This window comes from Bubalus kerabau, chromosome X (genome assembly GCF_029407905.1).
Source record: "Bubalus kerabau isolate K-KA32 ecotype Philippines breed swamp buffalo chromosome X, PCC_UOA_SB_1v2, whole genome shotgun sequence".
Classification (NCBI taxonomy): domain Eukaryota; kingdom Metazoa; phylum Chordata; class Mammalia; order Artiodactyla; family Bovidae; genus Bubalus; species Bubalus kerabau.
In genome coordinates, this window is record NC_073647.1 from 87,687,747 (window position 1) to 87,705,075 (window position 17,329).

Below are 17,329 nucleotides of genomic sequence, written 5' to 3' on the forward strand. Positions count from 1 at the left end.
TATATATATAGTCAAACAAACACAAGAAAATGCACACAAGGCAAAAAAAAATAAGATGAATATGTTTCCTCTTAGATGAGTTTAATGGCACCAGAAGATCTTGCAAAGCCTTTATGATAAACAATAAATCTAAACTGTTTTTGTATGCTATAAAGCAAAAATTGTCTATTGATACAGAATTTCAAACAATAGAATATGAGATAACAGAGTTCAACTTATTTAACCTCATTGTCTGTTTCCCTTTTCAAAATATGTATTTTTATTGAGATATACTTGACATATAACATTAAGTAAGTTCAAAGTATAAAATATAGTGATTTGATACATTTAATTGCAATGTAATTGCCATTGTAGCATTAAAAAAAAAGTCTATTGCATCACGTGATTAACATTTCCTCATGTGGTAGGATGAAGATGCAATCTCTTAGCCAGTTTAATGTTTATAATACAGTTTTGTTGTTTGTAATCACTATACTGTGTATAGGTCTCCAGGACTTGTTTATCTACTAGTTGCACATATGTACCTTTAAAAAACATCTCCCCTGTTTCTCCACCTTGCAGCTCCTGGTTCTAACATTTTGCTCTCTGACTTAATTATTTTCATTTCTTTTTTTAAATTCCACATACAAGAGAAGTCACATAGTATCAATCTTCCTCTGTGTTACTTAACATGATGTCCTTAAGGTCCATCCACATTGTTGTAAATGGCAGAATTTCCATTTTTAATACCAGAATAGAATAACATAAAAGTAAATATTATATGTATGCCTTGCTCATTTTCTTCAGCATATAATACATATATACATATATATATATATATACATTCTTTATTGACTCTTTTGTTGACAGACAAAAGTTATGTCCATATCTAGACTATAGTGAATAATGCTGCAATAAATATAGGACTGTGTATGTCTCTTTGATAACCAATTATCATTTAATTTAAGTATATAGCTAGATGACACCACCCTTTTGGCAGAAAGTTAAGAGGAACTGAAGAGCTTCTTGATGAAAGTGAAAGAAGAGAGTAAAAAAGTTGGCTTAAAATTCAACATTCAAAAAACTAAGATCATGGCATTATCCCATCACTTCATGGCAAATAGATGAGGAAACAGTGGAAACAGTGACAGATGTTATTTTCTTGGGCTCCACAATCACTGCAGATAGTGACTGCAGCAATGAAATTAAAAGATGCTTGCTCCTTGGAAGAAAAGCTATGACAAACCTAGACAGCATATTAAAAAGCAGAGACATTATTTTGCCGACAAAAGTCTGTCTACTCAAAGCTATGGTTTTTCCCATAGTCATGTATGAATGTGAGTGTTGGACCATAAAGAAAGCTGATCACCTAAGAATTGATACTTTTGAACTGTGGTGTTGGCGAAGACTCTTGAGGGTCCCTTGGACTGCAAGGAGATCCAACCAGTCCATCCTAAAGGAAATCAGTCCTGAATACTCATTGGAAGGACAGATACTGAAGCTGAAGCTCCAAAATTTGACCACTTGATGTGAAGAAATGACTCACTGGAAAAGACCCTGATGCTGGGAAAGATTGAAGGGAGGAGGAGAAGGGGACAACAGAGAATGAGATGGTTGGATGGCATCACCAACTCAATGGACGTGAGTTTGAGACCGCTCTGGGAATTGGTGATGGACAGGAAAGCCTGGCATGCTGCAGTCCATGGGGTCACAAAGAGTTGGACACAACTGAATTACTGAACTGAACTGATATACCCACAAGTGGTCTTGCTGGATTATGTGGTAGTTGTGTTTTTAGTTTTTGAGGCATAGAAATGCTGTTCTCCATAGTAGCTAAATCAGTTTATAATCCCACCAACAGTGCACAAGGATTTCCTTTTCTCCACATCCTTGCTATTCAATACTTGTTTTCTCTTATCTTCATGATAATCGTTATTTTTACAGGTCTGAGATAATATCTCATCCAAGTTTTCATTTTAATTGCCCTCATGATTAGCAAGGTTAAGCACATTTTCATATACTCGTTGACCATTTGGAAAAAAGTATATCTCCTCTTCCCATTTTTGAATCAGATTTTTTTTATAATGAATTAATTGAATGAGTTATTTATAAATTTTGGATATTAACTCCTGATCCAATTCATTGTAAAAATTTTCTCCAGTTCTGCAGGTTGCGTTTTCATTTTGATATTGTTTCTTTCATTTTGCAGAAAATTTTATTTGATGTAGTCCCATTTATTGATTTTTTTCTTTTGATTGTGATTTTGGTCCTGTACCCAAAAAAAATTTTCAAGACAAATGTCAAGGAGAGTCTTTCCTGTTTTTTTCTAAAATGTTTACATTTTCAGGCCTTATGTTTTAAGTCTTCAATCCATTTTGATTTAATATTTTTGAATGAGTTATATAAGGACCCAAACTCATTTTTCCTTCTGTTGGTTAGCCAGTTTTCCCGCCACCATTTCTTGAAAAGACTGTCCTTTCCCCATTGGATGCTCCTGGTTTCCTTATCAAATATTAGCTTACCATTTATGTAGGGGTTTAATTCTGGGCTTTTAAGTTCCATTGATTTATGTGTCTCTCTCTCTCTTTTTTTTTTTTTTTTTGCCAGTACCATATGACTTTAGTAGTTTAAAATCAGGATGAATGATGACTTGTGTTTTCTTATTCTTTCTTATGATTGCTCTGGCTATTCATGATCCTTTGTGCTTCCTTACAGGTTTTACAATTGTTTTTCTATTTCTGTAAAATAAATCATTGGAACTTTGAGAGAGGTTGCATTGGATCTATAGATGACTTTGGTAGCATGGACATTTTGAGTGAGCAATATTAACTTTTTCAATCCATGAAAACAGAATATCCTTCCATTTTTGTGTTTTATTCAATTTCTTTCAAGAAGGTCTCATATGTTTTTATTGCACAGATCTTTCAATTCCTTGGATAATTTTACTCTTAAATGTTTCATTGTGTTTAATGCTATTGTGAATTGGATATTTTTAAAACTTTATTTTTCAGATTTCTTATTGTTCAGTGCAGTTCAGTTCAGTCGCTCAGTCATTTCCAACTCTTTGCGACCCCATGAATTGCAGCACGCCAGGCCTCCCTGTCCATCACCAACTCCCGGAGTTTCCCCAAACTCACATCCATTGAGTCAGTGATGCCATCCAGCCATCTCAACCTCTGTCATCCCCTTCTCCTCCTGTCCCCAGTCCCTCCCAGCATCAGAGTCTTTTCCAATGAGTCAACTCTTCACATGAGGTGGCCAAAGTATTGGAGTTTCATCTTCAGCATCAGTCCTTCCAATGAACACCCAGGACTGATCTCCTTTAGGATGGACTGGTTGGATCTCCTTGCAGTCCAAGGGACTCTCAAGAGTCTTCTCCAATACCACAGTTCAAAAGCATCAATTCTTCGGCACTCAGCTTTCTCCACAGTCCAACTCTCACATCCATACATGACCACTGGAAAAACCATAGCCTTGCCTAGACGGACCTTTGTTGGCAAAGTAATGTCTCTGCTTTTGAATATGCTATCTAGGTTGGTCATAACTTACCTTCCAAGGAGTAAGCGTCTTTTAATTTCATGGCTGCAATCACCATCTGCAGTGATTTTGCAGCCCCAAAAAATAAAGTCTGACACTGTTTCCACAATCACCTAATTTCTGTGTATTGATTTTACATCCTGCAAGTTTGCAAAAATCCATTGATTATATCAATATGCTTTTAGTTGATATTTGGGGATTTTCAACATAAAGTCATATCGTTAGCAAATAGTGACAATTTTGCTTCTTTCTTTCCAGTTCAAATGCCTTTTATAATATTTATTTGTCTTAGCTTATTGCTGTAGCATGGATTTCTAGTACTATGTTGAATAAGAATGGAAAGAGAAGGCACCTTTATCTTGCTCCTCATCTTAGAGAAAATGATTTCAGTTTTCTCCACTGAATATAATGTTAGCTATGTGTTCGTAGTTTTTGACCTTTATTGTGTTAGGATGTGTCCTTTCTCTACCCAATCTGTTGAGAATATTTATCATAAAAGAATTGTGTATTCTGTCAAATTTTTTCTGCATCTATTGAGATGAACATATAAAATTTGTCTTTCATTCTACTGATATGGTGTATCACATTTACTATTAGTCATGGTGTATAATGGAGAAGGCAATGGCACCCCACTCCAGTACTCTTGCCTGGAAAATCCCATGGACAGAGGAGCCTGATGGGCAGCAGTCCATGGGGTTGCTGAGGGTCGGACACGACTAAGTGACTTCACTTTCACTTTTCACTTTCATGCATTGGAGAAGGAAATGGCAACACACTCCAGTGTTCGTGCCTGGAGAATCCCAGGGATGGAGGAACCTGGTGGGCTGCCGTCTATGGGGTTGCACAGAGTCAGACACGACTGAAGAGACTTAGCAGCAGCAGCATGGTGTATAATTCTTTTAATGAGTTCTTAAATTTGGTTTGCTGATATTTTATTAAGAATTTTTTCATCTGTGTTCATCACTGATCTTGGTCTATAGTCTTCATTTCTTGTAGTGTGATTATCTGGCTTTATTATCTGGGTAATACTGACCCCATAGAATGAATTTGGAAGTGTTTTCTCCTCTTCAACTTTTTGGAAGATTTTGAAAAATGGTGGTATTAATTTTTACACATATATAAAGCAACTTCTTTATCAGTATACACTTCAGTGGACACAGGTTATTTCCTTGTCCTGGTTATTGTAAGTAATGCTGCTATTAACATGAGAGGGCAGATATCTTTTTGAGACACTGTTTTTATCTTCATTAGATATATTCTAAGAAATAGAATTGCCAGATCATACCATATAACAGTTCTGTTTTCTTTTTTTTTTTTTTTTTTTTTTTGAGGATCCTTCGTACTGTTTTCTATAGTGACGGCACCAACTTACAATTTCACTAATGGTGCACATGTGTTCCCTTTTCTCCACATGCATGCCAGCATTTGTTTTCTCTTGTCCATTTAATAAAGGCCATTCTAACAGGACTGAGGTGACATCTCATTGTGGCTTTAATTTGCTCTGTCCTAATGAGGCCACCTCATACGAAGAGTTAACTCATTGGAAAAGACTCTGATGCTAGGAGGGATTGGGGGCAGGAGGAGAAGGGGAGGACAGAGGATGAGATGGCTGGATGGCGTCACCAACTCGATGGATGTGAGTTTGAGTAAACTCTGGAAGTTGGTGATGGACAGGGAGGCCTGGTGTGCTGCGATTCATGGAGTCGCAAAGAGTCAGACACGACTGAGCTACTAAACTGAACTGAACTGAATGACTAGTAATGTTGAGCATCGTTTTATGTACCTAATAGCATTTCATATATCTTCTTTGGAGAAATATCTACTCAGGTTCTTAGCTCTATTATTTTAAATTGGGATATTTTTGTCTACTTCTTTTGCTTGTTTTTTGTTGTATGTATTCCTTATATATTTTGTATATTAACCCCTTATCAGCTATGTGGTTTGAAAATATTTTTTTTTCTGTTCTTCAATTTCTTTTTTTCAATTTGTTGATGATCACTTTTGCTTTGCATAATCTTTTTAGTTCAATGTAGTCCCACTTGTTTATTTTTATTTTATTGCTTCTATATTAGGTGTCATAAAGAAACATTACAAGATCCAGGTCAGAGAGCTTTATTCCTGCTTTTTCAAGCAGTCTTGTTGTTTCAGGTCTTACATTTAATTATTTTATATATTTTAGTTAATTTTTGCAAGTGCTGTAAGATATTGGTCCTATTTCATTCTTATACATGTGAATATCCCAGGACCAATTAATGAAAAAACTATCATTTTTTCCAATGAGTATTCTCAACTTTCTTGTCAAATATCAGTTGACTATATATATAGTTGGATTTATTTCTGTGATCTTGATTCTTTTGCACTCATCTATTTGTCTGTTTTATAATAGCACCATACTCTTTTGGGGGCAGGAGGAGAAGGGGACGACAGAGGATGAGATGGCTGGATGGCATCACTGACTCAATGGACGTGAGTCTGAGTGAACTCTGGGAGTTGGTGATGGACAGGGAGGCCTGGCGTGCTGCGATTCATGGGGTCGCAAAGAGTCGGACACGACTGAGCGACTGATCTGATCTGATACTCTTTTGATGACTATACCTTAAGAGTATAGCTTCAAATCTGTAAGTGTGATGACACCTGCCTTGTTCTTTTCTCAGAATTTCCTTAGCTATTCAGGGTTCTTTGTCATTCCACATAAATTTTAGGAGTTTTTTTTTTTTTTTCTAATTCTATAAATATTTAATTGGAATCTTGATAAGTATTGCATTGGAATCATAGATGCCTTTGGATAGAATAGGCATGTTAATAATATTAATTCCTCCAATCCCTGGACCTAGGTATCTTTCCCTTTCTTTGTGTTTTATTCAATGTCTTGTAGTTTTTAGATTAGAGATCTTTTACCTCCTTAGGTAAATATATTTCTGAGTACTCTTGGTGCTATTATAAATATATATATATATATATATATATATATATAGTTGCCAATAGAGAATATTTTAGTTATTTCCTGCAAATTTTGATGCCTTTTATTTCTTTTTTCTTCTGTGATTTTCCCAGCTAAGACTTTTGATACTGTGTTGAATAGGTGTAGTGAGAATATGCACCATTGTTTTGTATTTGACCTTATAGGAAAAGTTCTCAATCTTTCACCATTGAGTATGATGTTAGCTGTGCATTTGTCATATAAGGTCTTTATTCTATTGAGGTATGCTCCTTCTATGCCAAATTTATAGAGTCTTTATGATGAATGGATGTTAAATTTTGTTGAAAGACTTTTTTACATCTATTGAGATTATCATATGACTATTTCCTTTCATTCTGTTAAAGTGAGATATTAATTGATTTGCGCATCTATATATATACATATATATATATATTTATTTTGTATTGATTTCTTTCACTAGACACCAGCTCTGGGATGGGCCACGTCTGTTTCTTTTGTTTGTTTGTTTGTTTTTTAATTGGAGGCTAATTACTTTACAATATTGTGGTGGTTTTGGCCATACATGCACATGAATCAGCCATGGGTATACATGTGTTCCCCATCCTGACCCTGCTTCCCACCTCCCTCCCCATCCCATCCCTCAGGGTCATTCCAGTGCACCAGCCCTGGGCACCCTGTCTCATGAATCGAACCTGGACTGGGGATCTATTTCACATATGATAAAATACATATTTCAATGCTATTCTCTCAAATAATCCCACACTTGCCTTCTCCCACAGAGTCCAAAAGTCTGTTCTTTGCATCTGTGTCTTTTTTACTGTCTCGCATATAGGGTCATCATTACCATCTTTCTAAATTTCATATATATGCATTATTATACTGTATTGGTGTTTTTCTTTCAGACTTACTTCACTCTGTATAATAGGCTCCAATTTCATCCACCTCATTAGAACTGATTCAAATACATTCTCTTAAATAGCTGAGTAATATTCCATTGTGTATATGTACCACAGCTTTCTTATCCGTTCATCTGCCAATGGATGTCTAAGTTGCTTCCATGTCCTGGCTATTATAAACAGTGCTGTGATGAACATTGGGGTACATGTGTCTCTTTCAATTCTGGTTTCCTTAGTGTGTATGCCCAGCAGTGGAATTGCTGGGTCATAAGGCAGTTCTATTTATAATTTTTTTTTTTAACATGCAATCTGCTTATTTTTTTTATTTTAGTAAATTAAACATTTCAAAAGTTTCTCAGTTTTAATTTCTAAAGGAGTAAATAACAACAGGTATAATCTACATAAATGTGCTTTGACATCTTCAATAATTTTTAATAAATGAAAGGGGTCTTAAGGTCAAAAATTTGACAACTGCTTTAGTAAAGAATATATATATATATATTTTTTTTTTTTTTTCACTTTACAATATTGTATTGGTTTTGCCACACATCAACATGAATCCACCATGGGCGTACACGTGTTCCCCATCCTGAACCCCACTCCCACCTCCCTCCCCGCACCATCCCTCCAGTTTTTTAAGGAATCTCCACACTGTTCTCCATAGTGGCTTTACTAGTTTCCATTCCCAGCAACAGTGTAAGAGGGTTCCTTTTTCTCCACACCCTCTCCAGCATTTATTGTTTGTAGACTTTCTGATAGCAGCCATTCTGACCGGCGTGAGATGGTACTTCATTGTGGATTTGATTTGCGTTTCTCTGATAGTGAGTGATGTTGAGCATCTTTTCGTGTGTTTTTTAGCCATCTGTATGTCTTCTTTGAAGAAATGTCTGTTTAGTTCTTTGGCCCATTTTTTGATTTGCATATATTGATGCATACTTGCATCTCTGGGATAAGTCCCACTTGATCATGGTGAATGATCTTTTAATGCCCTACTGAATTCAATCTGTTAGTATTTTATTGAAAAATTTTGCATCTATATTTTCCAGGGATATTGACCCATAATTTTTGTTCTAGTAGTGTTCTGGTTTTGATATCAAGATAATACTGAACTCATAAGATGAGTTTGGGAGTGTTTCATTCTCTATGATTTTTTTTGGAATAGTTTAAGAAATATTGGTGTTAATTCTTCTTTATATGTTTGTTAAAATTCATCTTTGAAGCAATATGATTCTGCTCTTTTCTGAGAGACTTGTTTACTGATTCAATCTCCTTAAGAGTAAATGGTAGATTCAAATTTGCTATTTCTTCCTGATTCAATCTTGTAAGTTGTATGTTTTTTAAGAATTTTTCGATTTCTCTTAGGTGATCCTATTTGTTGACACATTGTTGCTCATCTTTCAAAGTTTTTGATTACTGACTCAATTCCTTGTGTATAGGACAAATATTGTATGGTCTGTTCATATTATTTCTTCCTAGTTCAGTTTTGACGGGCTTTATGATTCTAGGGAATTATCCATTTCTTCCATGTTATCTACTTTTTTTTTTTTTTTTTACTTTGATGACATATATCTTTTCATAGTAGTCCCATTGGTTTCATTGATGTTCTGTCTCTCTCCCTCTCTCTTTTTTGATCTTCATTTTGTTATTTTATACTGCAATCTTTATTGTTTCCTTCTTTTTCCTAACTTTGGGTTTGCTTTGCTCTAATTTTATTAATTCCTTGAAGTGCAATTTTAGGTTTTTTATTTGTGATACTTCTAATTTCTTAATATATGCATTTGCCACTATAAACTTTCCTCTCAGAACTGCTTTTGCGATGTCCCATAGGTTTTGGTGATTTGTGTTTCTATTTTCAAATGACTTTAGATATTCTTTGATATTCATTTTGATTTCTTTGACCTATTAGTTGTTCTGAAGTGTGTTGCTTTGTTTCCACATATTTGTAGATTTTTTTTTTCAGTTTTCCTGTTGATATCTGGTTTCATATTAGAAATGTGTGGTCAAACGAGATACTAGATATTATTATTTCAATCTTTTTACATGTGCTAAGATTTATTTTATGTCTCATATGATCTATCCCTGAGAATGTCTTGTGTGTACTTGAGAAGAATATGCATTCTGCTGTTGTTGGATGGAATATTGTATAAATGTCTTTTAGGTTCACTTGCTATAATTTATGGTTTAAATCCATTGTTTCTTTCTTGGTTTTCTGTCTGGATGATTCATCCATTTTTGAAAGTGGGGTATTAACGTTTCCTGGCTTCCCTGGTGGTTCAGTGGTAAAGAATCTGCCTGCCAATGCAGGTTTGATACCTGGATTGGGAAGATTCCTTCGAGAAGACAATGGCAACCCACTCCAGTATTTTTGCTTGAGAAATCACGTGGATAGAGGAGCCTGGTGGGCTACAGTCCATGGGGTCGCAGAAGAGTTGGCCACAACTTAGGGACTAAATAACAATGAATTAAATCCCCTGCTATTATTGCATTGCTGTCTATTTCTCTCTTCAGAGCTATTGGTGTTTACTTAAAATATTTAGGTACCTCAATGTTTGGTTTGCACATATTTATGATTATTACATCTTCTTGATGCATTAATTCTTTTAATGAAGCATATCTTAACTTCTCTGTCTCATGTCCTTTATTTACTTAAACTCAGTTTTGTCTGATATAAGTATAGCTACCCCACTTTCTTTTGGTTTCCACTTTCATATCTTTTTTCATCTCTTCACTTCAGGTTTATGTGTGTTCTTAAATCTGAAATGGGCCTCTTTTAGGCAGTATATAGTTGGGTCTTGTTTTTCTTTTTTAAATCCATCCAGTCACTATATGACTTTTGATTGATAAGTTAAATCCATTTATATTTATACTAATTATTGCTAAGTAAGAACATATTTATAACATCTTATTAATAACTTTCTGACTATTTTGTATTTCCATTGTTTTGTTTTCTCTCTGTCTCTACATACTTTCATAAATTGGTTAGTTTCCATGGTGGTATTCTTTGTTTCCCCTTTCTTTGTCTTTTGTAGATCTAGTCTAGGTTTCTGAGTAGTCCATTTCTAGTTAATAGCAACTTATCTTTGCATGCCTATAAAAGCTTCACCCTTTTACTCTTCTTTTTCATATAATTGATGTTACAATTTACTTCTTTTTATGCCATGTATTTGCTTATAATACAATTTATGGTAGCTATAGTTATTTTTTCTACTCTCTTCCTTTTTTTTAACTATAATTGAGCAATTAATAAACATCCTAATATAGAGTTATGGTTTTATGAATCTGACTTTCATCTTTACCAGTGTGTCATGTACTATCACAGGTTTTCCTGCCACTGATTAGTGTTTTTTTCATTTCAGCTTGAAGAATTTTCAACATTTCTTGCAAGGCAGGTCTAGTGGTGGTGAACTCCCTCAGCAATTGACTGGGGAAACATTTATTTCTTCCTCTTATCTGAAAGATACCATTGTCAGATAAAGTTCTCTTGGTTGGCAATTTCTATCTTTCAACATTTTGGATATATCATTCCACTCACTCCTGACCTTAGAGTTTCTGCTGATACTCCAGTATCTTCTCTTTTTTTGCAGGATCTTCTCTTTTGCTTCAGAAGCAAAGCTGAGAGGAAGATACTGGGGTGAGAGTGATAGCCTAATTATAGCCCACCCCTACGAACGAGCAGTTGTTCTATTATTCCTCGAAGATATCCAAGAAGGCAAATTTAAGCCTTTAAATAAGGGCTATGACTATAGATGAATCAGAAAATTTTCAGTAAGGAGTTAGATGAAGAGAACCTAGCCAACAAAAAGTAGAAGAAATATGGTCTTGGAAAAATCAAGTAAGTGGTTAAGACTGAGGAAGTACTGCTGAAGAAATGGTCTGTGTTCAAGAAAGTTATAGTTCACCTCCCACCCCTCAAACACACATCACATCCTTTAATTGTTGAGGAATAAATAAGTTGAAAGAGCCACACTTACTTGAGAATTCATCTTTTACTTTTTTCCCCTCAAAATATAGTACAGTGACGGCAGTGGGGTCACTTCTGAATTGGCTTCAGGAAGGCACATAGGAGGAATGCACTTTATTTGAGGACATTTAAAGTGTGGGCAAATCCCATATTTAAATCCCATTATGTTCTTGAAGTCTACCAAAACATCAGAAATTTCTTCTTGGGAAATCCTTTACCACTTTCTAGGAAAATTTTTCTGCAGCAGTCAAAATGTGTAATTTATAGCAACTTTGTTATTGCAGAAGACACTTGGTCCTCCTGAAAGTACTAGGAATATAGTGAGATGAGAGAGCTGCTAAAGTGGAAGAAAGATAACTAAGATGAGAGGAGAGCCAGAGACAATTGCCCTGACTTCACTTTTTGTTTTATTTCATTGTTTATGGAAATATGTTTTGCTAAGAGCAGAAGGATACAGTGAATGATAGCTTTTCCTCTGCTAAACTATATGGAAAATCAAAATATTGAGTCTTAAAAACTCTTAAAACTAAATAGAAAACATTCTTTCTTTCTCCTCATCTCCTTTTCTTCCCAAAAGACTATACTCTAACAAGTACAAGTATTTAAGTCATTAGAATAACTTGGCCAACAAGTGAGGATAGGGAATAATCTTAGCAGAGTGTGGATAGTAAAGATTCTGTTTATGGGAAGAGTGGAGGGCAAGTGTAAGGTAGATTGGGGAAGTAGTTTATCTTTCCATTTGAGAATAGTATGCAACACTCCAGAGAGAAAGGGAGAGTAGAGCCTCAGAGAACTTACTATCCATGTAGGTGAGAACACGGACAAAGATTCTCAATTATATCAGTTTGCTGAAAAACTGGCTATATATACATGGAATTCTGGAGACAGAAATTTTTATGCAAATACAAAGATCATCTTTATTATGAATATGTGTATTATAAATATAAATACATTACAAAGCAACATTTTCACAGTGTATTGGGAATAAAAACAAAAAGATGATGTAAAAATGAAGTTGCACAAGAGTTCCAATTATGCACCCTTTCAGACCAACATAGTTTGTTCTGTTGTCCATAGGGCAGATGGTTCCTTTCAATGGAATTACAGGTTAACAGAATTAGTTGCTTAACCAAGTGACAATGAAAATGTATACACCATTTTAATATAATAATAATAACAATAATGAGAATAATAATAACATGGAAATCACTCCAATCAGTCCAAGATGCCTTGGGGGAGTCTGTACTGGCCTTAGAATAGTATGCCTGGAGCAAAGCTGGACCAAAAAAATTACTGAGGACTCTAGAGTTTACATGACTGGCTGCCTGTAGACCTTACTCTGGCTTGTGAATGTAGCCTGATAGTTGCCACTTAAAAGTAAAAAATAACTTGTATATTTTTGTTCTGGCCTAAACTTAGTATAGGCCAAGTATTAGTATAATAAATAGGTATATATGTATGTATATATATATATGGCATCCCCATCAGGGTAAGCAAAGTAGGTGTTTACTTACCATATGTAATCTGAAAGGCACTGCTTTAAGACCCACTTTCTTCAAAATATCGTTCTTTCTAGTCTGTTTCAGTGCTTGTGATCACTCCATTAAAACAAAATATTTACACTTTGAGATAAAATTCATCCCTAAGGCCTAGAATTCAGATATTTTTAGGCAAATTAATATTAAGCTAACATTAGTCCTTAGTACCTTAGTGTGAATAGACTGATCAGTTACTGACTAGAACAAGGGAATAGAAGACAAAGCATATTCATGGTGAGAAGGGGTTAATAAAGTAAATCACAACATTAAATACAAACTTAGATGGGCAAACCTGAAGAGAAGTGGTAGTTCTTAGCTAAGCAGCATAAGAACACTGGACACTTGTTCTCTCTGTACTTTTCTCAAATGACATAAATAATTTTCAAGGACTCCTGGACTGCTTCATAAATGGGCTCTAACCTCAACATTTCCTCTAAGAAGTTCAGTAATCTCCTGGAAATATTTTTCCTCTTTAAGATAACAGGTATGTTTAAAGTGAAATTAATACATTAATGAAATTAAATCACAGGTCTCCCCCAAATGACCCTCAAAGTGTAGTTCATGATAATATAGAAACTAATAAACACATATAGACAAGTCTCTCATTACAAGTACCCACAAAATTATTACTTCTGATCCCATTACAACACTAAATTATGGTCAAACACAAATCACTTTAAAGCAAATAGACTAGACATAGTTACAGTTACTCATTTTAAAACACAATTTACCACTCTTTTAGAACTCATTTAGCACATCCTTACCATGAACAATTAGGAGATAGATACATACACTATTGCTAGCAGTAAAGTCAGTCTTCTAACAGGATAATATTTTCATAACAAAGCACAAGCAAATCAACACTTGTCTAGAGAAAAGATTAGAAATTTTTCCATTCATCTAAGATATTAGAATTCACTTTGATTTCACTAATCCCCCCCAAAGTATTAATAGCATAACTGTGTGTCTAAAATAACTCCTTTCCTGTATATATGATGGAGCTCTTCTTTGATTTTCTCATTCCTTCCAGGCCAGAATTATCTGTGTGTTATATACCTCACAGATTTTAATTAAATCATGTTTTAAAAGTTAGAGCTGTTTGCCGAAATATTTTTCAAAGTATTTTAATATTTAAGACCTCAGGTTTAATTGCTACTCATATTCTGGGTCTGTTTCTTGCATACTAGATCTAAACAGGTATTACTAGGCAAGGCGTTTTAATAGGTGCCCAATGTCACCAAAATTAATCTTCTGCACTTTTCTCAACAGGGGAAAAATTGACTTTCCCAGCTGCCTTGGAAGAAGTTGTACTGGCCTTAGAATAGTATGACTGGAGCAAAGCTGGATCAAAAAAATTACTGAGACAGGCATGAGTCTACATGCCTGTCTGCCTCTAGATCTTACTCTGGCTTGTGAATGTAGCTTGATAGTTGCTACTTAAAAGTAAAAAATAACTTTTATCTTTTTGGTCTTGCCTAAACTTAGTGCACTGTTTCTTGTATAGGCTCAGAAAGTGCAGTAACCTCTCAGGTACCTCAATGTCACTCTAGAAGCATAGTGGACACTTTCTTTATTTGAAAGATATATACATCTTCAAAGGTGCTGTCTGGAAATAGTTTAAGAGAATCAGAACTGTGATTATCATGCATCTGCTTTCTCCTGGACCTTTAAAGACAATGTGGGTCACATTATACGAACTTTGATAAGCTATCTGTCTGGGATAGATTAAATATGGCAATTTATACAGTCATAGACAGTATGTGAATTAGTTTCTTGTTCTTATTTTAAACATATCAGAGGCCTGAGTTCAGATTTTCATTCTATTAATAGATGTGATAGATGATTTTTCATACTGATACTTAAATGAAGGAAATAGCTATTTGAGTCTTCAAACTCAAGAGTATAATCACATATAGGAGATCAAAATGGTCCATGTTTATAACACCGTTTCACAAAATAATATATTGCCTATCCTACTTAAAGACAACTAAAAAAAAAAAGACAACTAAAACATGATATTGGGATATAAACTGTGATTACTAGTATAAATAGACAACTACATTGTTTCTAAATACAAAGAAATTCAGTGTCCATTGTAACAAAACCAAGTGCTTAAAATTAGTTCAAGCTAATTATTTCTCTGTATCTTAGGTTCCCAGATAAAACTACTGACTCCTGCTGAAAGCATGTGCATATAGAATGTCACTGAAATTTTGGAGCTTAAATCTTAAAGACTTTATGATAAATTACTACAAGGACATATCAACATTAATGATAGTGGAATATAATGCTCTAAATAGATTGTGTTATGAAGACATGAAATCTTCATATAGATAAGATAGAGCATAACTGAAAAGCTTTGATTGCTTGCTGTGATTACTTCCCAGTAGGTAGGAGTATTGCAAATATGTTCTAATATACTTCAGTCCACATCCATTTTTTTTAATTTAACATAATTCAGTTGACACGATAGATGTGGTGTGGTTGCACACAAGTGATTTTGCATGGAGTTTTATGTTATCATGGAACTCTTGTCTTGAAAGCCGTCTTCTGAACTCATCAGTGGTAAAGTAGTATATGATTGGGTCAAGGCAGGAATTCAGACTAGCAAGACACAAGGCAACAGAATGAAATATTAGAATCACCCTTCTGGCTAGGCAGCTTTTAATTTCATTGGACTTGACCAGGAAATCTAAAGGAAAACTGAAGTGATAAGGTGCAAAGCAAATTAGGAAAACTCCTGCACATGTTAGAATCATCTTCAAGGCTTTCTTTTTCTCTCCAAGGTCTTGCGCAACAGGATATTTATCTTGCAGTGATAAAACTGTTTTCCAGGTGCAAAACAGGACGATCAGAAGAGGAGTGATAAACCCAATCAACTCGCCAATGGTCATCATGACAACAGACTGAGCTAGATTGACATTCCTGGTAGGGAGATCCACAAAGCATTTGGTTCTGTGGCTAGGGGTGTCATCATTGCTTCTGAGGAGAGGAAATAGCAGACAAGCAAGGCAGATTATCAACCAGCCAGAAATGCTGATGTATAGGTCATACTTCTGTTTACAGTCATGGAAGCGAAAGGGGTACAGGAGAAACCAAAATCTCCGCACACTGATGCAGACCAAGAAGTAGATGCTTGCATACATGTTGACATACTTCAGATAGAAACAAAACATGCAGAGGCCAGACCCGAATGGCCAGTCATGATTCAAATAGTAAAAGATCCTCAGGGGCAAGGAGAGGACTTGTAGTAAGTCAGCAATGGCCAGGTTTATCATGAATATCACAGCCCGTTTGGTTTCTTTCATATAGCCATAAAATACCCACAAGGCTAATATGTTCCCTATGAGACCTGGCACAAGAATGACAGTGTATGTCACAGCATAGATGAAGTATCGGGAATCTGTATTGTCTCTATTGATCTCAGCACATGTGTCATTAGCAGTCATGTTTGTTTCTAGAGAAGCTGCCTTTGCTAAATGGTGGTTAAAAATCTAAATTTACGATCTACTACTGCTCTTTCTGAAAGATTGATCATTGATGGGCTGGAGAAACTGAATATAGAATAACTTCCTTTTTATTGCATTGGTCAGAGCTTCTAAACATGATTTGGGGGCTTTTCAAAGAACTATCTGCATGTTTGCTTTGAATTTGTCTACATTAACTACCTGGAAGTATAATGTGCAAGCACAGATGACAAGCTATTATAACTTCCCCTTCTTGTTACTCAGTTAAAAGGCCTTCTGAGACATCATGAGGGCTGATCCTCTCCCATTTGGATCATGAATGTGCCATATAGAAGCTCTTCAAATTCCCATACGATGATAGTCATCTCTTTACTGGTGTTTGGCAGGTTGTTTTTCTCTTTTTTTGGCTCACATAGATGAAAGGTTTACTCTAGTACTTAGTGTGTCTATAACTCTTCAGAGATGATTGACTTGGATGGGTCAGCTTCCTGGGACTTTCTCAGTTATGTGTTGAAAACAAAGTCAGAACTGCAAATGAAAAAAAAAAAAAAAAGAAAGCCAATTATTGTCTTGCAAAAATAATAAATTTTGAAAAGTTAATTACAATTTTAATTTAATTAAAATTAAAATTTAATTTAAAAAATCTTGTTTTTGCAAAAACAAAAAAGCTTATGTGTAGAAAAATCTATTACCATTAATGGAAAGTTCTGACATGAGTAAGGGTGATAGATACAAGTTCCATAAGGCACTTTAGAATCACAAGAGAGTATAGCTAGAAGGAATCTGAGAGGTAATCTAGCTCCTTACTACTCAAAATATGATACATGACTCAGCATTACTTAAGAGTTTATTAGAAATGCAGAAGAATCTCAAGTCCCACCTAGAACCTGCTGCATAACAATCAACAATTTAAGAAGAACCACAAGTGATTCTTAGGCATGTTAACATTTGAGAGGCTCTGATATAGACCACAAACATCACTGATTGTCAGACTCACCTGGGGAAGTTTA

The 17,329-nt window shown here is 35.0% G+C and overlaps 1 protein-coding gene across 1 annotated transcript; it reads right to left on the reverse strand.

The window, feature by feature from the left end:
• Nucleotides 1-12,279: 12,279 nt before the first annotated feature.
• Nucleotides 12,280-16,839, reverse strand: GPR174 (G protein-coupled receptor 174). The gene has a single exon (XM_055564039.1). The coding sequence runs from the start codon at nt 16,299-16,301 to the stop codon at nt 15,300-15,302; it is 1,002 nt and encodes a 333-aa protein (XP_055420014.1). The 5' UTR covers nt 16,302-16,839; the 3' UTR covers nt 12,280-15,299.
• Between the last annotated feature and the right edge of the window lie 490 nt (nt 16,840-17,329).

Excerpts from the sequence above, each read along its gene's own strand:
- GPR174 (XM_055564039.1), bottom strand. The coding sequence starts at position 16,301 with ATGACTGCTAATGACACATGTGCTGAGATCAATAGAGACAATACAGAT.